The sequence below is a fragment of the Lactuca sativa genome, chromosome 5 (assembly GCF_002870075.4).
Source record: "Lactuca sativa cultivar Salinas chromosome 5, Lsat_Salinas_v11, whole genome shotgun sequence".
Taxonomy (NCBI): domain Eukaryota; kingdom Viridiplantae; phylum Streptophyta; class Magnoliopsida; order Asterales; family Asteraceae; genus Lactuca; species Lactuca sativa.
In genome coordinates this window covers 275,657,303-275,682,108 of record NC_056627.2, presented here as the reverse complement: position 1 = coordinate 275,682,108, position 24,806 = coordinate 275,657,303, and the positions used below count along the sequence as shown (strand labels likewise).

The window sequence follows — 24,806 nt, the reverse complement described above, 5'->3', positions numbered from 1 at the left end:
TCCAGTTTGCCACAGCCCAATTGCCACTTTTGGAACTAATGAATCACAACTGCCCGATCTATCTGCCCGGGTATTAACCAACACAGATACACATGCCCCAATAGTGAACCTGACACCCGAGACTAAAACACCCATAGTTGAAGTAATTGCATTGGAATTATAAGTTACATGGGCATAGTTGAAGGAATTTCACTGGAATTATCTCTTTTTTAGCATGGACAAGAGATGGTCTGATGGAGGAGATTGTATGTCTCAGGGTACCCTTCAAAACTTATACAAACTCATGACAGCAGAAATTGCAGCTTCTGACAAGAGCAAACTTAGTTTGTGCTTCATGTTTATCTTTAGGGGGAACGACAATGCAAGGGCGTTCTCATCAAAAAGGTACCCTTCAAAACTTGCTACACCACACTCTACACCTAAAATTGGTCCAAGGGCAAGTAATGTTGAATCGTCAAATCAAGCAAATGTTGATCTTCTAATGTTCTTTTACAATGTTGTTCTTTTACAGGTGGTTAGAATTGGACCTAAAGTTGGTTGCTGATATAGGAATTGTGGATGCTCCAAATGCAGGAAAAAACATGTTTTTAAGTGTTATTAGTGTTGACATGTAGTGTTGTTTGACATGTAATGCTTAGGTAACTTGTTTGACATGTGATATTTTTTTGAAATGAATTATCGTTCTTATGATAATTTCAATATGCTGTTAAAAAATATTATTTATAGATTTACTAATTTTCAAATTAAATTTGCATTTAATATTAAATGCAAATTTAATTTGAAAATTAGTAAATCTATAAATAATATTTTTTTTAACATTTAAAATTACGATACGCAAAAATGAGTGTCATCTTTATTTATGACATGGCCTTTCTTGACAGGGGCTTCCTTGATACGCATTGCGTATCATAAACACGCGCGTCGTAAGGTTACGACACGCAAATGCGTGTCATCTTCCTTTATGACAGGGCCTTCCTTGATACGCATTGCGTGTCATAACTGCGCGTCGTAAATGCGCGTCGTCTCTCTTTATGACAGGGCCTTCCTTGACACGCATTTGCGCGTCGTCTGAGCGTTTTACGACGCGCAATGAGCGTCGTAAAAGGCCTTTTTTCTAGTAGTGGTATGTTGGCCTACAACACAAAGCAAGACCCGCCTCAACCCAACCCCCAAACAAACAACCATGTGCACATATAATAGATAATCACATAATAGTCCATAGACAAATAAACTGATCTAGCAGATCATATAGTATAGCAACATCCTAACCAGGATACCGACCTAACCGGTCACTAACATAGCATCATCCTATATACCAGGATAACGACCTAAACCAGGTCACTAAACATAATACCGTCCTAATTACCAGGATGCCGATCTAACAAATCAATAAGCATATCAAACAAATACAAGTATACAATCTGAGAAAGGGTCGACCTTGGTGCCTTAGACCTTGTTGATATAGTGAGGATAACTCACCTTCCAATGTCGGACCGAACCACGAAATCACACTCCTGAAACATTGCCCCAAACTCCAATACGTATAACCATCAATGATCCAATTCATAAATATCCGCGTACCAATCATCCTCAAAAGTCAAAACGGTCAACCCTTGGTCAAAGTCAAAGTCAACTATCAAGGTCAACAGTCCACGTTGACCTCAACTCGTCGAGTACCCTCATCTACTCGCCGAGTTCCTTGCATAACTTGCCAACTCGCCGAGTCACCATGCCACTCGCCGAGCCCAAGGCAATCTTCATCGGACTCGCCGAGTTGTTCATCCAACCCGTCAAGTTCAAGACCATCTTCATATGACTCGCCGAGTCTACCCTGCGACTCACCGAGTCCCTTCAATCCTTCATCCATACATATGCTTTTTAAGTCATGCTAAGGCTCCATACTGCAGATTCAACTTCCCAAAGGCATGCTTATCACGTAAAGTTGCAAACTTTACGTGCATGCAAGGCTCTAATGACCCAAAATGCCAAAACCAAGCTTGAGATGGGGTTTTACACTTAAGAAGGGGTTCATACTTGCCAATGATGATAGCTTTATGGACTTACAAATCAAAGAGAGTTCAGATCTGAAGTTACAACTTCAGATCTGAGCTCATAACCAAGAATAGCTTCATAACCAAGCCAAGAAGCCCTAACTTCATCCAAAGAGATCTAGAAAGGAATAAGGCCAAGATCATGAATTGATACCTCAATTGAAGCTAGCTGAGATAGACTTCAGACCCACAAACGTTCTTGCCTCAAACCTTTTGATCTTCAAGCTTCTTGCATCAAGGTCTTCTTTCCAAGCTTTAAATTTACACTAATATGGAGCACACACACGAATTAGGGTTTCTGGACTTTCAAGAGGATACGAAGGAACTAAGTGAGGCTAATGGTCCCTTAAATAGGGTGCCAAACCCCGGAAATTAGGGTTTCACCCTCCAGCTCCAACTCGTCGAGTCACTCTTCCGACTCGGCGAGTTTGTCACTTAAACACGAGGCCTAAACCCGCTGTTACTCGACGATTCAGACAGCCAACTCGTGGAGTAGATCTTGAATTCATAAGAATTTATAACCATAAATTGGTATTCGAGAGTCGGGGCGTTACAATGTTTGTGTGTGGGCATATTAATGTATTTTAATTGTTTTGTCTATTTCAAAGAAACGAAAGTACGATGCTAAGATTTCAAAGAAATAAAAGTACAATGTTATTTCATGTTATTTACGTGTGTGCTGATGTTTGTGTGGGAATGTTAATGTAGTTTCATTTTATATGTGTGTAGTGTATCTAGATTGTTATGCACCTTTACTGTTGTTTTAAAAAAAAATGAAAGTGGGACGCTAATAATGTCAAAGAAACAAAAGTACAATGCTATTTCATGTTGTGTCTGTATTGCTAGGAATTATTTTTATGAGATGAAAGTTAGATTTATAGTCTGCTCATGCAGATTCTCCTCTTTCTTCCTTTCTACTTCTGCTAGGATTATAGTGTGCAAAAATGGGTGGAAAATGTAATTGTAACAGCCCGGAATTCCAGGTATTGTTATATTTATGATTTTGAGTGTTTTAAGAGGGGACTCGGCGAGTTGGAGCCTAGACTTGCCGAGTAGGATCGCGGATCTGGTCGCGGGTTCGCGACTGGACTCGACGAGTCCGGATATGGACTCGGCGAGTCTGCGCTGTTAAGCGAAAACCCTAACCGTTCAGGGTTGGGACGTATATGAGGGACCTTATGGCCGTCATTGTTCACCCTAGTCCTCTGAGAGAAACCCTAATTCGATTGTGAGCATCTGGAGCAAGGTAGAAGACCATTGTTGATTTTGGAAGTGTTGTTTTGCAAGGAAGAGGAGGCTTGGTTAAGGGAACAACAAGAGAAGTCACGTTCTGTGGATTGGGGACACAGAGAGCACATTATTCAGGTAATATTTCGAGTTACATTCTTCTATGTTGATGTGTATATGGATTTAGGGTTTATTGAACCCTTTTGTGGCTAGATTGAGTGTTACCTTAGTCCCCCAAGCGATTGGAACCATGTATTGGGACCTTTGGAAGTCCAGAATGTCCCATGCCTGAGTATTTCGGAAATCAATGGAGGTTTTGGATTGGAATCCTTATACCTTAGGTCAAAATGTAATTATGAGTCATGGGGTGTATTATGAGCACCGAAATGAGGACCTTACGTGATGAATCAGTCTAGGAAGGCCAGACCTATGAATGGTCGGAGCGGTTCTGACCTTAGAAAGCAGTTTGAGCGGGTGCATGGCATGGACTCGCCGAGTCCGATGAACAGGCTCGGCGAGTAGCTTGAAGATTAACTGGGACTCGTCGAGTTGTTCTTCAGACTCGGCGAGTTGAGTCGGGGTGGCCCCGCGATTCGTCCAGGAGGAACTCGTCGAGCCAAGGGGGATACTCGACGTGTAGAAAGGGAATCTTAGAGAATCGGTGAGTCAAGGGCGAGTGGACTCAGAGTTGTTGAACTCGGCGAGTCTTAGGGTGACTCGGCGAGTTAAATCGCGGGTTGAGTGAAGTTCTGAGTATGGGGACTCGGCGAGTCATAGGGTTGACTCGGCGAGTAGGGTCAGTCAGGGGTTGACTTTGACCTTGTCTTTGACCAAGGATTGACCAGTGGTTCCAGGGGTATTTTGGTAATTGTTGTTTATTGTTTGAGTTCAGTGCATTGGTGGCTGTCCAGAGGTGGAGATCGTATCAGTGATCGGAGCAGCTTGAGCTATCTGTTCAGTCGGCAGTTTCGAGGTGAGTTATCCTCACTATATCGCTAGGGTTCATGGCACCAAGGCCGACCCTTTTATCGGATGGAAATCCGGGTAGTTGTCATTACATGATATGGGCCGGAAGGCATTGCTATGTGGACCGGAAGGTCATGGCCTGGAAAGGCGTATGTATGCATTTAGTATGTTGACTGATTCGTAGGGTAATGTTATGCTAGTGACCGGCTAGACCGGTATCTTGTTTAGAGTAATGCTATGATATGTGATCTGTTGATCGATTGGTGTCTGTGAACTGCTATATGATTATGTGTTATGATTGCTAGATCTGGGGTGTGACCCGATATGTAGGGTCGATCTATGATTTGTTATGTTATGTATGCATTTTATGCTATGGGCCGGAAGGCAATATGTTATGGGCCGGAAGGCAATATGTTGTGTTGTGGACCGGAAGGTCGGCGTGGGTAGGACCGGAAGGTTTACCCAGCAGGGACGAAAGTCCCCTGAGACACATGGACCGGAAGGTCGTGGCCTGGAAGGGCGTATATGTGGTTGGTATTTTGGGGGTATCTCACTAAGCTTTCGGGCTTACAGTTGTGGTTTTATGTTTCAGGTTCTCAAGAGTCTGTGACAAGGCAAAGGCGTGATCGTACCGTTCCTCGCGTTGATGTTTATGATATGAACCTGGGAAAATACTCTGTTAAATAATGTATTGAAAACCTTTTGTAACAACGTTATTAAAATGAGTGGTTTTTGAAAAGTTTTAATTGTTTTGAAATTTTGGACGTTACAGTAATAAGGACCAAAATTGGAAATATTTTTTAAAAACGGCCAATGTTTCATTTTAGACCTACACTTTGGACACTTGCTTAAACTTAACCAAAATCCAATTTTCATTATTTTTAGTATTTTCAGCAATCATAAAACACATGTTATTAAATGTATAAAATGATCTATGTAAACATTTTTTTCTACATTTATGTTTGTCTTTATGACATGTAAAAATGCCATTTCACCATTTAAAAAAAAAATATTAAGTAAACCTTATAATATTAGTTAAACTTTTATAATTTTTATTAAATAAACAATTTCATAGTATAACGATAACAAATAAAAATAGAATCCTCTCAAATAAATGAGGGTTTTTTTTGTCATTTGTCATATTCTCATTCAATTTGTCAAATGTCATTTGTTGTTATTTTGAAATAATTTTTTTTCTACATATTATTTTATAAGTTTTTTTATTTTATTAAATTTTATATAATATTTTAATATAATAATTGCAACAAATATAGTAATAAATGAAAATCAATTTCGTTAATAAACTTATCTTTTAAATTCAAAATTTTCAAAAGACTAAACTGTACAAATAGTCATTATGGTTTACTTAAAATTGCCACTTTGGTCCAAAAATATTTGGACTAGCACCACAGGTCCAAAATTTTTATTTTGTTGCCACTTTGGTCCAATTTGTTTTAAAAATATTTAAAATGAAAAATTTACCCTTGATATTTTCTTTTTCAAAATTTTAGTTTATTTTAAATGTTTTTTTATTAAAAGAAAAAAAATTCTCTCCCTCTCTCTCAACGATCTCTCTCTGTCTCTCTCTCCCCTTCTCTCTCTCTCTCTCTCTCTACGATTTTATGTGTGTTCCTCAACCAAATAATCAAAGATATGAGGAGATTTTTGTAGAAATATATTTTCATGTCTGAGTTTATGTTATATATTTTTAGAAAGCCCATCATTCCAAAAATCAAAAATGAAAACCCAATTTCAAGAATATATACATTTCCAGAAATCATTAAAAAATAAGAGAAATCAAATGTGTGTTCTTCAGGAAATGATTTTTCTTTTTAATCTTCAAACCAAGAATAGAATCGAATATCTAAGGAGATTTTTACAGAAATATGTGTTCATCTCTGAGTTCATGTTCTTGATTTTTGAGAAATCCACCATTACGAAAATGAATAAAAAAAACCCAAATTCAAAAAAAACCTACCACCGAACAACCCAAGATTTCAAGAACCTAGATAAAGATGAAAAAACAAGAACAATCAGGTGAAGATGAACACATACGTATCTTCGAATCTGGACACCATTAAAAACGTTGATCTAGGGTTCTGTGTTTTTTTTTTTTTTTTTTTTTTCCAGATCATCGGTTCTTGAGTTTCAATGTTTTTTTTTCGACTCTAATCTGCTACACCACCATCTAATGACTGAATGATCGTCGAGAAGTGCAACTTTTGAGCCGATTAACTAATAGAAGCTTTGAACGCAAATTATAGGGTTGGAGACTCAACTGGAGCAAGCTCAAGGTGAGCTCAAGATTCTTAAAGATGTGATGGAAATCGAAAACTCAAAGTAACAGCCGATGAAGGTCATCAGACAGATTTTCAGAAATCTTTCCTTTCTTTTCCCGTCGTTACATTATTGAAGAATCCACATCAGATCAAGATCCGCATGTATGGATTTTAGGTTGATTTCTGAATCTGCACCTAGATCGATTTCTTGGGGTTTTTTTTTTATATTGCTTTATGGGTTTTTGAGAGACGATGATGGAATCATGGAGAATAGATCCAGAAACTCCAGAATCTGGTTTGCACAAACCCATATCGATTTAAGAAGGAAGAGATGAAGAAGATGAAGTGTTCTTTTTGGGTAAAAAGAAAAAAGATGTGGGGGGAATACGGTGGAGAGAGAGAGAGAGAGAGAGAGAGAGAGAGAGAGAGAGAGAGAGAGAGAGAGAGAGAGAGAGAGAGAGAGAGAGAGAGAGAGAGAGAGAGAGAGAGAGAGAGAGAGAGAGAGAATTTTTTTATTTTATTAATAAAAAATATTGAAAAAGAATATATCAATGGTAAATCTGTCATTTTAAATACTTCTAAAACAAATTGGACCAAAGTAGCAATAAAAATGAAAATTTTGGACCTGTGGTGCTAATAATACAAATATTTTTGGATCAAGGTGATAATTTTGAGTAAACCACACGAACCATTTGTACAGTTTAGTCTTCTCAAAATTAAAGTTTATTAGTTTCTTTTATTTATTTAATTTTTTTTTTCTCAAAATTAAAGTTTATTAGTTTCTTTTATTTATTTAATTTTTTTTTTCTCAAAATTAAAGTTTATTAGTTTCTTTTATTTATTTAAAATTTTTTTTTCAATTTAAAAGATAAAAATATTTCTATTATAATAATTCATTATTTTTTTTATTTTCAAAAAAATTTAAATTCCTTAAATATTTTGACATTTATATATAATATTATAAAAAAAACAATTTATATTCTATCAACGTTAACCCAACAACCGCACACATATAACACTAGTCACTAGGTCGCTTTTGTAGTAAAAATGCATTTTTACCCATTTCTATTTTAAGAAAAACAAAAAGGGGATAGACTTTCTCCCATAACCAAACACCACCATATCTTTTCACCCTATATAAATCACCTCATACAAATTCATCTGCCATTGCCAAAACACAAAATCAACCAAATTCCATCTCAGTTCAGAGGTTTTGTGATGAGTTTTATCGTCGGAAGATTGGCGGCAGGCAAAGAAGGCGCTTACTTCTTACAAGAATCCAAGCACGCCGTCGGTCGACTCGTTGAAAAAACCAATAAGTCCACCACTGCCGCCACTAATCGTCCTCCGGCGCCCACAATTCATGAAGTCCCTGACAACCAAAGCGATATCCTTCCGGAGATTTTGAAGCATAATTTACCGTCAAGGATTTTCCGACCACCTTCCGATTCGACGCTGTCGAATGGATCCAAGTGGCTTCTCAACTCCGATGAAAGCAACGGCGTCTCTTCTGTATCGCGTGATGCTATAAACCCTCTTAGGGCTTACGTATCCCTTCCCCAAGTTACTTTTGGACCCAAAAGGTACTTCAGTTTTGCGTACTCTGTTAGCCTTACATATAACTCGCTCGATTTTTGGACAAACGTATGTAATTTCGAGCTTAATGTTAAATGAAGCATTTGATTTATTTTCTCAAGCTCTAAATCATATGGTTTTGCTTTCTGGAATGCAAGAACATTATGAAATCTCATTAAAGAAGATAATTAACTTTGTGTTTCAGTAAATCCCGATAAGCCTTGTTGTTTTAGGAACCATGGTTTTCAGTTTTCAAATCGATCTCTGAGGTTTTTATCTTACTTGCAGATGGCAGTTTCCTAACACAGAGCATTCATTTTCTCCTTCAACAGCAAATGAGCTGCGTAATGACAAGTACACCCCGATTAATCCTGAGAAGTTGAAGGCTGCAGCTGTTGGATTATCACAAAGTAGGTTTCGCTTCATGTTTTCATAACTTGTTCATCTTTCACTCACTCACTAGATGACTTCATACTGATGCATAATCATTACAAGTTCTGAAACTGAGATTTGCTGTTTGTAGTATTTGTTATTATATTGATTGAAGAACCTTATCTTTTTTGAACCCTAGTTGCAAAAGCATTTGCTGCTGCCACTGTTATTATCTTTGGTGGAGCCACATTGACTATTGGACTTGCAGTTTCACAGCTTGAGCTACATACAGTAAGTGATATTTTTGCAGTTTCTTGATCTTTAAAGTTATTGATTATCTGTGAAGATTACATTGTTGACATTTCAATGAACTTTTCATGTGTTTTTCAGACTGATGATATTCGAACCAAAGGAAAAGATATCATTCAACCAAAATTCGAATCAATCAAGGAACAAATGGGCCCTTTAAGAACTTGGGTATGTTAAAATATCAAATAACTTTTCGCTAAGATTTTTAATTAGTTTACTAAAGTTCAAATCAGTTTAATGTGGTTTACAAAATTTTCAGGCAGAAGGAGTAGCTAAGGAATGGCATATGGAGAAGAAGGAAGACATTAAAGAGAAGCCTCTGATTAAAGAGCTTTCAAGAATGTTGGGTGCCAAAAGATCTACCTAATAAGTCAAAAGTCAGTAGATTTCTTCTACTTTGTTATACATGCCTATGATCATTTTTGTAAATAAGTTAAATGAATAAATAATTTAGTCAATCTTGTTGTATACTTGTATCATATGTTTACACTATGCTAGAAAAGCATTTATTAATATATAAACTCATGTTTTACACTTTAAATAACCACAAATTTGATACTATTGCCTTTGGTTCTATGTACTCTTGGTTACTTCTTCACTTTCAAATTTGTAGTCTAAACCAGCTCCATATTTCCATGCTTCAAGTTTCCTATTCCATTTGTACTTTGTCTCGGTTGAAAACGTATCAATCACAGGCCTATCAGAAAGTTAAAAATTTGGTATAATCATCTTACAATGTAAAAGACATATTATATAATAATTAATAAATTATAATTATATGAAAGATAATACCTTAATAATGGGTCAATGAATATGGAAAGAAATGTATAAGAACCCAAAAGCGAAAAATGTCCTAGCCAGTCTATGAGTACAGGTAACCCAACCTGTTAAACCAAACCATGGTTAAGTTAGTTTATAAATCTGATGTTCTTTTAGTGAATATAAATATATAAAATTATTACCTGTTTAAATATTGAAGGAAGGATTTGAGGTTTGGTTAGCATAACTAGGCCTAGTGTCTTCACGAGAGGACCAAATTGTATAACATCTTGAAGAAACGGTCTTAACACTGGTTCCCCTAGACTCTGAGGAAATGCTATGAATAATTAACCATGGTTAATATGGCGAGTTAAAAGCTAGAAAAGGTTCATACCTGCATGCTGATGAAATTGGCATGGAGAAGGTCGTTGATGAAATCTGGTGGGACCCCGGCTTGTTTTCTTGCTGACATGGCTCTTTGGAATAACCAAGATGCACTTAAGTTTGGCTGAAAAATATATATATATATATATATATATATATATATATATATATATTTATTTTATTATATTAAACTAAAACAGTAATATTAATTTAATTAGGGTTTATTGGGGAGGAAATGGGGACCATGTATGGATTTAATAACGATAGATTGTCAGAATCCAGGAGATTGGAACTGATAGCTTCATGTATTCCTGACAAAAAAAAGATGAAATGAATGATAATCATGGAGGCTGGTTTGACTTTGACTTTTGACTTTTGACTTTTTAATTACCATTTGATATTCTTCCAAGGTGTCTAGTCAAACTCCCGAAACCACCAAAGGAAACTGGAGACTGTATTCCACTTGCATCACCAAACTGTAGAACACGATTGAAAGCTGCTGGCAGTGGACTGCAGATTCATTTCTCCACAATGAATTAAAATGAGAAAAATTAGATTTTTATACTATATGGGAAAAAGACAAAAAGAAAAAGATTTTATCAGATTGCATTTTTTTTACTTACCTGTCACGATAAGTTGGGAAAATTCCATATATAACCCTCAGAATCTCTAGATCATCCAACGAGACTTCCTGGGTGGAAGTGGAAGAAGATCAAAATCATGAGGCATCTATTTTTTTTTTTTTTTTTAAATAAATAATAAAAGTTTACCTGATACTTGGGCATTAAATCCCAATAATCTTCTAGTAAATCTTCAAGTTTAGGGCTAGTAGGTTGTGGATCAATGTAAGTGAACATGTAAGTAGTTCGATCCAACGGTCCAGAACCAGCAGGGAATGCCTGTTGTTGGTTTACCAAAAAACATTAATTCAATTAGTATTTTAATCCAATTCCAAATGATAAATGATAATTAGTGAATTACCTCCCAAAAGTATTGTGCTTGAGAGTTTCCAACTGGCTTTGCTTCTGCACTGCTATAAATGACATCGCTTCTAGAATTTTCCTTGAAACCACGACAACAAGAACCAACAACAAGGCAAACACCATCCGGCTTCCTGCCACCTCTGATCTGTTGTTTATTTATATATTATTATATTATGCTTCTACTAAAATCAGCTTCTTATATTATGTTTGATTATAATCTGAAGAAAAAGAATTGTTTTAGTTTTGTCATGACCTGTTTTAGCACAGGCGAAAAATTCCCCATTGCATCAATTATGAGACTAGCCGACAAAATCTTTCCCTCCATTAGTTCCAATACCTTCAAAACAGAGTCAGTTATCAATATTCATCAACCAAAGCTATTTATTTAAGCAAATAGGTAATAAAGATCTTACTGCTGTATCTTGATAAACATTTATGCTAGACACACTGCAGCCCTCAAAGACTACTCCACCAAGTGAATCAAATCGCTTCCTCATAATATCTATAAGTTTTGCAGGCCTACAATATATATATATATATATATATATATATATATATATATATATATATATATATATATATATATATATATATATATATAAACCACTAAATCATGAATTAATTAATTATTTATTATAGAAGAAAAAACTCAAATGAAAAACTTACGAAACACCAAGATTAAGAATGTTTTCAACCCATATCTCCCCTTTCCTCTCAAATCCACATCTGTTCTGCAAATTAGAAATAACAAGAATGAATGATCTTTTGAGTTTAAAATAAATAAACCAATTAAAATTTTGTTAACTGAAAGCTGGATGCTATTGTAATAAAGTATTATTTTACGGGATTAAAAACTGAAGTTGTGGCCTCTTCAATGTCATCTTCTGTTAAGATGCCAACTTCAACAAGTTCCAGGAGCTCTTTCTTTGATATATTCCACTCTTGTTCCCTCTGATATTAATCCAACCAAAATGTCAATAGCTTAATTCACTTAAAATTTAAAAAAAAATAGCACACAAGAAAGCACATAGTACATACATACCCCTTTTAGTAAGTTCCTTTCCACCACTCCAACACGGAGGCCTTTCAAACTTAATGCAGTGGCAATGAAGATCCCTAAAGTACCTCCACAAACCAACACATCAAATTTATCCACTTCATTCATGTCATTATCAAACAATCCAAGGGTATTTGTCACAATTTTTTTGGGTTCTTGAATAGCTGCTGCAATGCAATGCAATTCACATGTAAATTTCATATTAAATTTTGCCAAATTGTGGGAAAGCATAACATTGAATTGATGATGGTATTGAAATTAACTATCGACCTGTTTCAGCAGAGCAGATAGTAGACCACAAATTATCCAATCTCTTTAAAGCATCATAAGAGTATGCCCCACCAGCTCCTCCAACTTCCCCACCTACTGAAATGCTCTCCATTATCCTCTAAAAGGCAAGGGAACCGAATTTTAGACACATGGTTCAGCTAGGACGAATATCAAACACCTTGTGTGCATTATATTATACAAACGGAACTGAGGATTCAGAAGCAAGAAATGTGTACCTGAGTTCTTGAAGAGGCCGCTCTTAGTTGCAGAGATAGCTTCTTTGATCTCTGGATATTATTGTAAACAGAAGGGTGTAGAGAAAAGCCATTGCCATTGAGGTTGGAGCTGGATGGGTGTGGTCGAAGCTGAACTTGAATCACAACCATCATACGGTGTTGGTGTTACTTTCTTCTACTGGAGATGTATTTGAAATCCGAGTTTATTATTCGAGTACATGACATTTGTTCGGGATCATTCAATTGGATGTGCCAATTGGATATGCGTAGGAGCATGGTACACGTTAAAGTTAAAAGCAAGCCAATCCATATTATGAGATTTCACACCCTCAAGTTTAAAGATAAGGCTTCATATGCCCAATGGTTATAATATATGTCTAGAGTACCCCCTCCAGGTGGTTTACTTATCAATTTACACCCTCAGTTTGTTTTGTGGTGAATGTTATTGCAAACATATGAAGATCGAATTGACAAAAAGTAAACCACTTGGAGGTGTTATTCTAAACACTTTCAAATAAGTTATTAACATGGAGGCGTTGAGGGAGCAAAGTAGGCAGTTGCATAGGGCCTAATTTTTTTATTATATATTTTTATTTAAAAATAAAAACTTATAATAACGATAAGGACCCATTTTTCTTGTTCGTCCTAAGCTTTTAAGGATACTTAATTTTTCAGGACCGACCTTGGTTATAAACCACCTTCAAATAAGTTATAAGAGGAAATAACTTATCTAAATTATTTATATAAGTCGATAATCACTTTTTATTTATTCTATCTAAACACTAAAAAATGATTATTAGTAGTACCTATAATAAGCATCTTAAATAAACAATCTCAAAACACCTTCTCAAATTAAATGAATTGATTTTTCAAAATGTCTTTTATATATATATATATATATATATATATATATATATATATATATATATATAAAGTGGTTCAAATGAGAACCACAAAAGATTAAAAACCCTAGGAACCTTCAGTTCATAAGTAAATATGTATAGTGAATATTACTAAAAATGTTAAAATCCTGATTTTTGTCTTTTTGGTAAAAAAAATGGCAAGATCATAATTTTTATAGTCTACTATTTATATTCATACATTCATTTATATTCTAACATAAAATTTATATAAAATACAACTTTATACAACCTATTTACAATTTAATACACAATTCATAACTTAATACAATTCATTTTACAATAATTCACATATTTAAAGAAGTCAAACTCAAACTCTACTTCCACCACCACCACATGCCGCCACTAACCAGCCGTGCCACCATCACAACCATTATTCCTTCAAAATCATATATGTATATAAATTCATGTATTGACAGCTTAAATACTACATTCACAGTTTAATAAACCTATTAATTCATTCATTTTGAATTTAATGCAAAACAATTATAAAGAGTAATGCATTATTACATACTTATACAACAACAAAAAATATTCATCGGAAAAATAAAACATAAATCATTCATATTTTAACAAAAGGTTCATGAAAAACTCAAAGCAAAAAACAATCAATTGAAAACTTAATACAATTTGATACATAGAGTTCACAGCTTAATATAACAAATTAATAATTTAATATACAAAATTGTCATATTTTTAACTTAAAACTTATATTTACACCTTTAGATCTGAAGGCAGTGTTTCTTTTATATTTTAATTTACACCATATTCACAGTTTAAGTTTTACATAATGTATTTAAAATTACAGAAAACAAGATCTATATATAATGATTCTTGCTCCTCTCATTTCAGAACTAAACACATAATTTATAAAAAGAAAAAAAAATCACAGCTTAATACAATTAATTTACAGATTAACACAGTTGTTTCACAACTTAATACAGTCAATTTACAATTTAATATACAAAATTCACAGCTTAATAGTTAATACAACAAATTTTACAATTTAATACACAAAAAATATATATATTCATAAAATTCATAGCTTACTACAACAAATCATAGTTTAATACACAAAAATTATATACTTACATCCATATTCTCAACTTAAATCTTATATTTATGCATTCATATCTGCAGACATTTCTATGTATTAAATTGTGAATTTATTATATTAAGTTATGAATAAAACTCACAACTTAATACAAAAAAAAAAAAATCACAGTTTAATACAATACATTCACAACTCATTTATGAGTATAATCTCATATTTCAGTGTATTAGACAGCTTATTCACAGTTTAGTATATATATAAAGACTAAACTGCACAAATGGTCCCTGTGGTTAGCTCAAAATTGTCATTTGGTCCAAAAAGGTTTGGATTAGCATAAGAGGTCCAAACTTTTCATTTTGTTGCGAGTTTGATCCAAATCATTTTAAAAATTCTTCAAATGACGGATTTGCTCTTTTCTATTTATTTTTTCCTTTTCTTTTCTTTGGTATTATTTAATTACAACTCCTCTCTCTTTCTCTCTCTCTCTCACACACACACAAGAAACCCTCGTCCAATTACCCCACCTCGTCTGCTGCTTCTTCTTGTTCCCTACGAATTTACATAGGATTCGTGCTCTGCCGATGGAACATGTCGGTAATCGCCCGCCTAACGCCGTCACAGGTGTGCTTCCATTAAACCCTAGCTTTCGTCCAATAAATTTCTTAACCAATCAACGACAGCATCAATAGCCTTTTTCCCAGCGTACCTGCGTTACTTTCAAACGAGGGTTCTCCGTTGAAATTCTTGTCGCCGGTGATTCCTTTTTGTTTCTCCGCTATTTCTTGAACCATGGCAGAACAGGGAGGAGGGAGAGACATGTGTTTGTGTGTGTTTATGTGACTGGGTCGATATTTGAGTCTTTGTGTATGTTCATCTTCACCTGTTTGTTCATCTGCATCTGGGTTTCTTCAGCATGATCTATAAGGAGATTAGACACATGTATGAGTTCTCCAAATCTTAGATTTTTTATTGTGGGTTTCTTAAAAACATTTCTATAATGTTGTTTTGGAAATTGGGTTTTGATTTCTGATTTTTGGAATGATGGGTTTCTTCGATTCTTAGGTTGAAAAAGGCAAACAAAAATCGTTTGCTAAAGAACACATAAAAGGGGTAAAGTAGTATTGTTTTTGTTGTAAACCATCGTTAATGTCATAAATCATGATGGAATTTTAATTCCTACGACCTAATTCGAAACTCATGAATAAGAAGTCAGGGTAAGTCCTGATTTCTTGAACAGTTGTGGCGGGTCATCGGAGATGAGTATGGGTCCGATGAGTATGGGATATGTAGGGGATGAATGAGTTTAAGTGTGTGTGTGTGAGAGAGAGAGACCATTTGTAAGTAAATAATACCAAATAAAAGAAAATAAAAGGAAAGGAAAAAATAAATAAAAAAGGGCAAATCCGTCATTTGAAGAATTTTTAAAATGCTTTGGACTAAACTCGCAACAAAATGAAAAGTTTGGACCACTGGTGCTAGTCCAAACTTTTTTGGACCAAAGTGACAATTTTGAGGTAACCACAGGGACCATTTGTGCAGTTTAGTCATATATAAATTATCTCATATTTTTCAAAGGCAAACATCAGAAGAAAAACATATACATGAATCATAAAAGATGATAACTTATCTGAAATCAACGAAAAAGAAGAATGAGAAATAGAACATATCCATACTATACCACCACCACTACCACCATCAACACCGCCAACTACCATATGCCGCCATCAACCACCGGTACCAACACCACTAACATCATTCCCTCCAAAAATCATATCTGAAAAAAAAAAAATAGAATTCACAGTTTAATACAATAATTCACAACTTAATTCATACACTAATTCACAAGTTAGTGCGTCAAAAAAGTACACATTCACAACTTAATAACTTACACATTCACAAATTAATACATAAAAACATATATTCACAGCTTAACAACTTACCGAATTTCGTTTTAAGACATTTCATCAAACACTTTGTGTGCAACACATACATTAGAACTCCCATTCACATTTTAATAAAACAGTTTAGGACTATCATTCACAATTTAATAAAGCAATTCAAGATTCTTATTGACAATTTAATAATTTAATACAATACATTCACATCTCATTTATAAGTATAATCTCAATCCGATAAGGGCCGGCCTTGGTGCCTTAGACCCTGTTAATATAGTGAGGATAACTCACCTCGAAACTGCCGACTGAACAGATAACCCAAACTGCTCCGATCACTGATACGATCTCCACTACTAGACAACCACCAATGCACTGAACTCAAAACAATATCCAACAATTACCAAAATGCCCCTGGAAACCACTGGTCAACCCTTGGTCAAAGTCAACCCCTGACTGACTCTACTTGCCGAGTCAACCCGATGACTCGCCGAGTCACCCCGAGACTCGCCGAGTTCAACAACTCTGAGTCCACTCACACACAACTCACCGAGTCATCCCCTCGACTCACCGATTCACGGCTCAACCAGAAAAGATTGGGACTCTTCGACAAGACTCGTCGAGTCCAAGAACAGACTCGTCGATTCTAAGGCTATCTTCAACCTACTCGCCGAGTTTTTCTTCCAACTCGTCGAGTTCCACGCCATCTTCATCCAACTCGCCGAGTTGTTCTTCCAACTCGTCGAGTTCCAGCCTATCTTCAAGCAACTCGCCAAGTCTACCCATGTGACTCGCCGAGTACCACCGGGTCTGAATCCATACAGTGGCTTTCCAAGCCATGCAGATGATCCAAACCATAGATCTACCCTTCCTTAGGCCATCCATCACGTAAAGTGGCAAACTTTACGTGAATCCAAGGAGATCTAGACACTTACACTATAGGGATAGGGTTTGGGACAAAATAGCTCCTTCAAACACTCACCAACAGGGACTTTTATGCATTCAAGCCTTTCTCCATTCCAGATCTGAGGTAGCAACCTCAGATCTAACCTGTAACTCCAATACACCAAAAGATATGATCTCTAACACCCCCAAAAATGATGAATCTAGACAATAGCAGCTCAAACAATGAAATAATACCTCAAAAGGAAGCTCTAAGAGAAGATTAATCTGGATCCTTGCAAAGCCCTTTGATCCAAGTCTCTTCTCCTTCAAGATTTCTTCAACAACCACTTCTCCAAGCTCCAATTCACTCAACAATGGGGTTTCTTCACGAATTTAGGGTTTCTGGAACTCAAGGAATGATAAGGAGGCTGGGGAGAAGACATAATGTTCTTTATATAGGGCTCAACCTCCGGATTCAGGGTTTTCTCCACTCAGCACCAACTCGCCGAGTGCACCCATGCTACTTGTCGAGTTGGTCACTTAACACGCGACTAGAGTTGCGACCCGCTGAGTCGCTCTTTCCCATTTTACTCTTTTAGCCCTTCAACTTTACTCTTGCTATCCCGGGATGTTACACCGGAGGGTCTTATGTGTATGTGTATGTTTGAGATTTATGTGCATTGTGTTATATGTATGCTATGTGTTATATAGACCGACCATAAGGTCCAACGACTCATGAGGCCAGAGGGTCCTCGATCAGACCGAACCAGAGGGTCCAATGAGCTAGACCGGACCTGAGGGTCCAACGAGCTACGGAACTGGAGGGTCCTGCTGAGACACATTGACCGGAGGGTCATACCGAGTTATAGCCTCCAGTGGCTTATGTGTTGTATGTGGTATTTTAGGGAATTCACTAAGCTTTGTGCTTACCGTGTAATGTGTTATGTGTTTCAGGTTTCTCAGGATCGCGGGAGGGCACCGACTTGATTGTACACACCAGAGAAAGAGTTATGAGGATCCTGGATTATTAATGGAGTTATGTTTTGTAATTTGAATAAACGAGATTTTTATACAATATGTTATGAAAAGTATGCGATTTTTAAATGAAAATTTTGTTTGAAAATTTACGTTGTTACACGAGACCTCCGACGCCACCGTCCTAGACCCTCGGTCCGACAGCAAGGCATCAGGTATGGCTTTCGTTCTTCTCCAATCGCTGAAATTCTATCACTCCTAAATTTTCTGAAATTGAGTTCATGTAATGGATTTCCCCAACAACCACCACCGATCACCACCTTCCTCCGGTCTTTCTCTGTTGGTGTGTTTTTCATTCTCCAATTTTGAAATCGATTTTCTCATAATCGAGTTTTGAAATTGGTTTTCTCATAATCTAGTTATTGAAATCGAAATCGAAATCGAAACCTGAAAATTGTTTGAAATCGAGATTTTAAAGAATCTATACTGAAAATTATGTCTAAAAATCGAGTTTTGAAATTCATTCCCGTTTTTATGTTTTTCTGCATTTTTTTTTTCTTTTCATAGGTATTAATTTTGCTTTTATCGTATAGGAAATCAATGAACAGTAGATGTAATTAGGTATAATTATTTTGATGCATACTTGATTGGTCCTTCCTTCCTCATGTTTCCATTGATTTGTCGTGCAGCTCATGGTTAGGTAATGAAGAATATACATGACAGGACTGGTTCTTTAGAAATTTTTTATAGAAGTTCAACTGATTCTTCAGATAGAATTTTTATAGAAAATGTGTTCCTAACTGCTATTATAAGTTGCTGATTTTTTTCATTTGCTGATCTTGTTATTATGTGCTGATATGTTGAAATTTATTGTTGACAGTGTTATGTTTGATTTGGATTAATATTAATTTTCAATTATGTTTAATCTGGATTTTATATTGTGTTTATAAAAAAAGTTGATTTGGTTATTTTATAAAAAAAAATCATTACATTAAGCGCAAAATAAAATAGAAGGGTAAAATAGTCATTTTTATAATTCAGCACTGTAATTCAGAGGTTCCAATCAAACAACATTTGAAAATTCAGATCTTAAAAATTTACCCTCTTAGAAATTCAGACCTCTTAAAAATTCAGTTCTTAAAGATTCAGATCCTGTCAAACAGCCCCTAAGAGTGAAGATAACTGAAACATAATACTTAGGACATGAAATAAGGAAATGACGTTTAAAAAAACAACTCTGGAACAATTAACTCAAAAATTGATGTATTAGTTTCATAAAAAAAACATAATACATGCATTAGAAAAACGATAAAGAGGAACGATGATCTAAAACACCTATACTAATTAGGTCAAACGATTTTGGGGAATTACCATGATTAACGAAGAGGACACCGTAGATCTAACAGATCTATTGACGGTGAAGGTGAAAGCATTTGGAAATCACAAAATCTGAAACATCGTATTGTTGTTGAGTTTATTGAATCACATGTACCGATCACAAATAACTTTTTTGAGATCCAATTTCCTGCCTCGATCATTATCAGAACTTAATATCGGAGGAACAAATCAATCCGAAAGCATAATTGAACTAGGAATTTTGTTCATAATCGATTATAGATTGAACAAAATATTTCGGATTCAGAATCTCTTCTCCAATTTAGAATTGGTTATAGGTGAGCCCATTGATGGTGAGAGCGTGAAGGATGGAAGTGTAAGAGATCATTAGATTATTCGTAGAGAGAAAGAGAGGCGGCAGTGTCGGTCGATCGTCCAATTAGTTGTAGAGAGAAAGAGAGGTGGTGCTGAGGACTTGAGGGAGACGTTATTTTTGTTACTATTGTCTTTAGCACACATTCTCACTAATTAAACTATCTATAAGGTTATTATATTTTTTTTTATTATTCTCATTCTGTGAGACTGTTGTCGGATTGTTTATTGAGTCGTATTTTGTAAGAATGAAAATGAGTGAAAAACGATGCGTGAGAACAAAAATGAATAAAAATAGTGAGAATGTATGAAAATGACAATAGTTTTGTGAGATTGGACGCATACATTACTAAACAACCTATTCTATTAGTAAATCTTATAAAATAACACTGTCCATACGTCCGCGCAATAGTTCTCCATCCACATTATAACCTATATATATATATATATATATATATATATATATATATATATATATATATATATATATATATATATGCCTGAAATAAAATAGATTATATTTAAATTAAAGTTCAACACAACACATCATCATCTGTAACCAATTTTAAACTTTTTTTTTCTCGTTTGTAGTTTTATATCCATAGATATTGTGGGCCATGTGAATCCTTTAGAAAAACACACGAGTCATGTACCTTATTGTTTCCCACCCATAATAAACTTTATATGTTGATATTTAGGCATTGTTAAAGCATTTAGTCACTTTCATTGTTGCCCTCAACCTCCACTGTGATAGCAATGAACCTACAACACTCCACCGTGATACCAATCTACCCACACCCTCATAATTAAATAACATAAAACTTGTGGTGAAACTCACATGGCTGTGTATAGATAATGAAGCATATCACAAAATTACAAAATATAAAAATGTACCCATGACCCAAAAAGAATCAAGAACTTAAAGTAACCTAAAAGTCAAATAAGTGATGTTTAAAACGTAATAACATAAATGTCACCCTAAGCTTTGACAAGGCCATCACCCAAAATACACTCGCACTATGTCCCGTAATGGTCGAATAAGCGTATGTTCTAGCTAAATAAATGCTTTAGATGGACCTGAGATGTGTTGGACAGATGTTCTATGAATGTACATATGTGAACCGGTAGATGGTAGTTTCCCCTTAACTTGATGATTATTGGGAATAATTGATTTGACACCTCTTGTTGGATTTATTGTGAACCGAAAGATGTACTCTTGTGTTTGTTTTAGGCAAAGTATTTAATATATGAACATTTGGAGTGATTAGAGTTTCATAATCGTAAGGAGGAACAAAAAGTAAATCACGATCAATCATAAATCTAGTAACATAAATAGGTTAAGTGGGATTTTGAGAAAAGATGATGAAGTGAAATAGTAGACTAAGAAGACCCATCTTTCTGATTTACATTCAAACTTTCCTAAGTTATCTTTATTATTCTTTATGAAGCATCAACAACCGAAGGCATGTGTATTGAAGGTGGGTCCTAGGACCCACCTAACATTTTAAAATCTATTATATATTATATATAAAAAAATTGGAGACCTACCTTACAAATTACAAGGACCTACCTAATCATGTCTAGAAAACAAATGTGTCAAACCATTTGAAGTCATATCTTATATCTCAATCCATTTAAAATAGTCTAATGTCACACTCCACTTAAATTTTAATCAATTGGTAATAGCCTCGTCTATTTAAACTTAAATGAAGAAAAAAATTAACATAACTATATTTTGTGAAACGTCGCCTATCAACAACATCTCCGACTTCGAGATATGTACGTAACAAGATCGCCTTTGATTTAGATAAAATAATGAAAATGACTATAATTATGGGAACTTTAATATAAATTTTGAGTTTATGTTTTAAGATATATGACCCGACCCGATCCTATTTTGTTTAATCTTTCATTTATTCAGTTTCACTTAAATAAGGAACCACGTGAATTTTGGTTCTAGATTCGCCACTGACTAAGAATATGAAATAATTTAACATTTGGTTTTCATTTGTTCATGGCTTCATAAAGAGTAACATTTAATTTACAATCAATCAAAGACCAATTATGTGTAAAGCATGTAGTTGTATTTGCTTCATCCCAAAAATACTATAAGACATGTGAGCAAATATAAGCATTAATTAGGTAACTTCATTGTTGGATTTTGTTTTTTCTTTCAACAACAAAATTTACATAGTAGCATAGCACTATGTTCTTGGTCGTGGGTTTGAAATAACACTCAGGTTCGAAAGACGACATTTAATAGCTGAAATTCAAACATTTACTTGTGAAATTGGTTCCTCAAGAAGAAAAGACAAAACTAGCCTCATATGAGGGGCGCATGTTGAAGAAAACAGATAATTCCATAATGAAAAACTCATAAATAAGGACAATTTTTGCAATTTGAAATTATTTTGGACCTTAGTAAAAAAATTACAAATAAGATGGAACAGTTTTGCAGTTTTTTTTTTAAAAAAAGAGGTATAATAAAAAATAATGATTATTGGTAAAAGAACATTTTAAACAATTAATTTGAACGACCAATATGATTATGAGAAATTAAAAATCTTCATATCTTTTTTTTCTATCTATTTAAGATGATGACAAGTGTACAAATTTAACATCACAATCAAATTTAAACACTTGCCACCATCTAAAATAGATAGGAAGATATTAGGAACAAAAAGTAAACGATATTGTCACAATCTAAAATAGATAGGAAGATATAAAATAGATAGGAAGATATAGGAACAAAATAAGAAAATATTTAATTTCTCAATCATGATTATATTAGATACTAAAAGATACTCTCGGTACTCATAAGAGCAATTTGGCTAGTTAATACTAAATATGAAGGAACCCTAATACGAAATAGATGCAAAATTTGGAATGTCGGTTTAACTAAACTTTCCATATTTTCAAGTTATTTAATGCCAATTCTTAATTAAAATCATGATCTTCCATAAACGGTTCGTTTGACTACAAAAGAGCGCCAGGCTCTTGTACTCTTCAATATTCATATTTCTTCTTCCTGATCTCTCGTATCCACCTTTGTTTTCATCAAATTACGAGGTTAATCGTTTTCCTCGTTCTTGGTATGCTCTTAGTCGTTTTCTTTCTCTTCATCGAAAATACATATGCGTTTTTCTAGGGTTTTAAACACACTATATGTAGATTCTTGGGTTCTGAAAGGAACACTTAAATTTTAGTCGTTTTCTCCGGTTCTAGTAAATAATGCCACTTCCAAAACAGAACTAATCTCTAGAAATTGGCGACAGGGGAACAGACGATGATGTTTTAGCTGTTCTCCTTTCGATTTTTTCTTCAGGTATTTTTATCCGTTCTCTAAACAAGTTAATAGAAACGAAATAATCCTCTAACGAAATTCTTCTGGTTTTGGTTTAGGAAATGTGTGATCCACACTACGACCCCGACGCGTTTTTGCCTTTGTGTCTTCCCCAAAACCTATTTCTATCCAACTCCAACCACAATTTCTTTTTTCCACAAACCTTTCCGCTCTCCAAATCCCCTGCAACAATTCGAATCATTCACACTTGCTTACTCGGTAACATTGTTTCTCCCTTCTTTGATTTATTTATTTATATATTATTTTTGTAATTAATCATATGATATTAAGATGTGCGTAATCTTGGATTCTGAACGGAATTACTCCGATTTCAGCTATGCACATTGATTTAGTGTGAAAAATCGATCACCAAATATAACTAACCCTCTTGTTGTTTCCTGGTTATGTTTACTTTTTGGTGTTCTGTTTGCATTCTTGAGTTTTGACGTTAAACAAAGAGTAACTAATACTAATAAGGCTATACTACTCGACTACAATCCCAAATTTAAGCCTTCATTCCCTCCTATTTGCAACCCTAAATCGTAAGGAGGAACAAAAAGTAAATCACGATCAATCATAAATCTAGTAACATAAATAGGTTAAGTGGGATTTTGAGAAAAGATGCCGAAGTGAAATAGTAGACTAAGAAGACTCATCTTTCTGATTTACATTCAAACTTTCCTAAGTTATCTTTATTATTCTTTATGAAGCATCAACAACCGAAGGCATGTGTATTGAAGGTGGGTCCTAGGACCCACCTAACATTTTACTAACATTTTAAAATCTATTATATATTATATATAAAAAAATTGGAGACCTACCTTACAAATTATAAGGACCTACCTAATCATGTCTAGAAAAGAAATGTGTCAAACCATTTGAAGTCATATCTTATATCTCAATCCATTTAAAATAGTCTAATGTCACACTCCACTTAAATTTTAATCAATTGGTAATAGCCTCGTCTATTTAAACTTAAATGAAGAAAAAAATTAACATAACTATATTTTGTGAAACGTCGCCTATCAACAACATCTCCGACTTCGAGATATGTACGTAACAAGATCGCCTTTGATTTAGATAAAATAATGAAAATGACTATAATTATGGGAACTTTAATATAAATTTTGAGTTTATGTTTAAATATTTTAAGATATATGACCTGACCCGATCCTATTTTGTTTAATCTTTCATTTCTTCGGTTTCACTTAAATAAGGAACCACGTGAATTTTGGTTCTAGATTCGCCACTGACCAAGAATATGAAATAATTTAACATTTGGTCTTCATCTGTTCATGGCTTCATAAAGAGTAACATTTAATTTACAATCGATCAAAGACCAATTATGTGTAAAGCATGTACTTGTATTTGCTTCATCCCAAAAATACTATAAGACATGTGAGCAAATATAAGCATTAATTAGGCAACTTCATTGTTGGATTTTGTTTTTTCTTTCAACAACAAAATTTACATAGTAGCATAGCACTATGTTCTTGGTCGTGGGTTTGAAATAACACTCAGGTTCGAAAGACGACATTTAATAGCTGAAATTCAAACATTTA

The 24,806-nt window shown here is 34.6% G+C and overlaps 2 protein-coding genes across 3 annotated transcripts; one reads left to right on the top strand and one right to left on the bottom strand.

Moving 5' to 3' along the window:
* The first annotated feature begins 7,676 nt into the window (after positions 1-7,676).
* On the top strand, positions 7,677-9,313 carry LOC111898537 (uncharacterized). Its single transcript, XM_023894442.3, has 5 exons — positions 7,677-8,106; positions 8,387-8,508; positions 8,670-8,761; positions 8,861-8,947; positions 9,039-9,313. Exons 1-5 carry the CDS (start codon positions 7,742-7,744, stop codon positions 9,144-9,146), a joined length of 774 nt encoding a protein of 257 aa, XP_023750210.1. The 5' UTR covers positions 7,677-7,741; the 3' UTR covers positions 9,147-9,313.
* LOC111898536 (uncharacterized) lies at positions 9,218-12,918 on the bottom strand. 2 transcript variants are annotated; one of them, XM_023894441.3, is made up of 16 exons: positions 12,469-12,918; positions 12,233-12,350; positions 11,948-12,126; positions 11,749-11,856; positions 11,572-11,636; positions 11,319-11,424; positions 11,159-11,242; positions 10,904-11,050; positions 10,693-10,821; positions 10,546-10,613; positions 10,314-10,432; positions 10,166-10,233; positions 9,933-10,046; positions 9,742-9,864; positions 9,572-9,663; positions 9,218-9,476 (listed from the first exon to the last, which is right to left on the bottom strand). In XM_023894441.3, the coding sequence occupies exons 1-16, from the start codon at positions 12,619-12,621 to the stop codon at positions 9,353-9,355; spliced, it is 1,797 nt and encodes a 598-aa protein (XP_023750209.1). In that variant the 5' UTR covers positions 12,622-12,918; the 3' UTR covers positions 9,218-9,352. The 2 variants fall into 2 exon arrangements, with proteins under 2 accessions (XP_023750209.1, XP_023750208.1); XM_023894440.3 differs by having other exon boundaries at positions 11,948-12,129; positions 12,469-12,917.
* Between the last annotated feature and the right edge of the window lie 11,888 nt (positions 12,919-24,806).

Bases quoted from the DNA above. Each gene is read 5' to 3' on its own strand.
- LOC111898537 (XM_023894442.3), top strand. From the start codon at position 7,742: ATGAGTTTTATCGTCGGAAGATTGGCGGCAGGCAAAGAAGGCGCTTAC. The intron at 8,107-8,386 runs GTACTTCAGTTT...TCTTACTTGCAG, and splicing joins GTTACTTTTGGACCCAAAAG to ATGGCAGTTTCCTAACACAG. The intron at 8,509-8,669 runs GTAGGTTTCGCT...TTTGAACCCTAG, and splicing joins AGCTGTTGGATTATCACAAA to TTGCAAAAGCATTTGCTGCT.
- LOC111898536 (XM_023894440.3), bottom strand. From the start codon at position 12,621: ATGATGGTTGTGATTCAAGTTCAGCTTCGACCACACCCATCCAGCTCC. The intron at 12,351-12,468 runs GTACACATTTCT...CTTGCCTTTTAG, and splicing joins CGGCCTCTTCAAGAACTCAG to AGGATAATGGAGAGCATTTC. The intron at 12,130-12,232 runs GTCGATAGTTAA...ATTGCATTGCAG, and splicing joins TATCTGCTCTGCTGAAACAG to CAGCTATTCAAGAACCCAAA.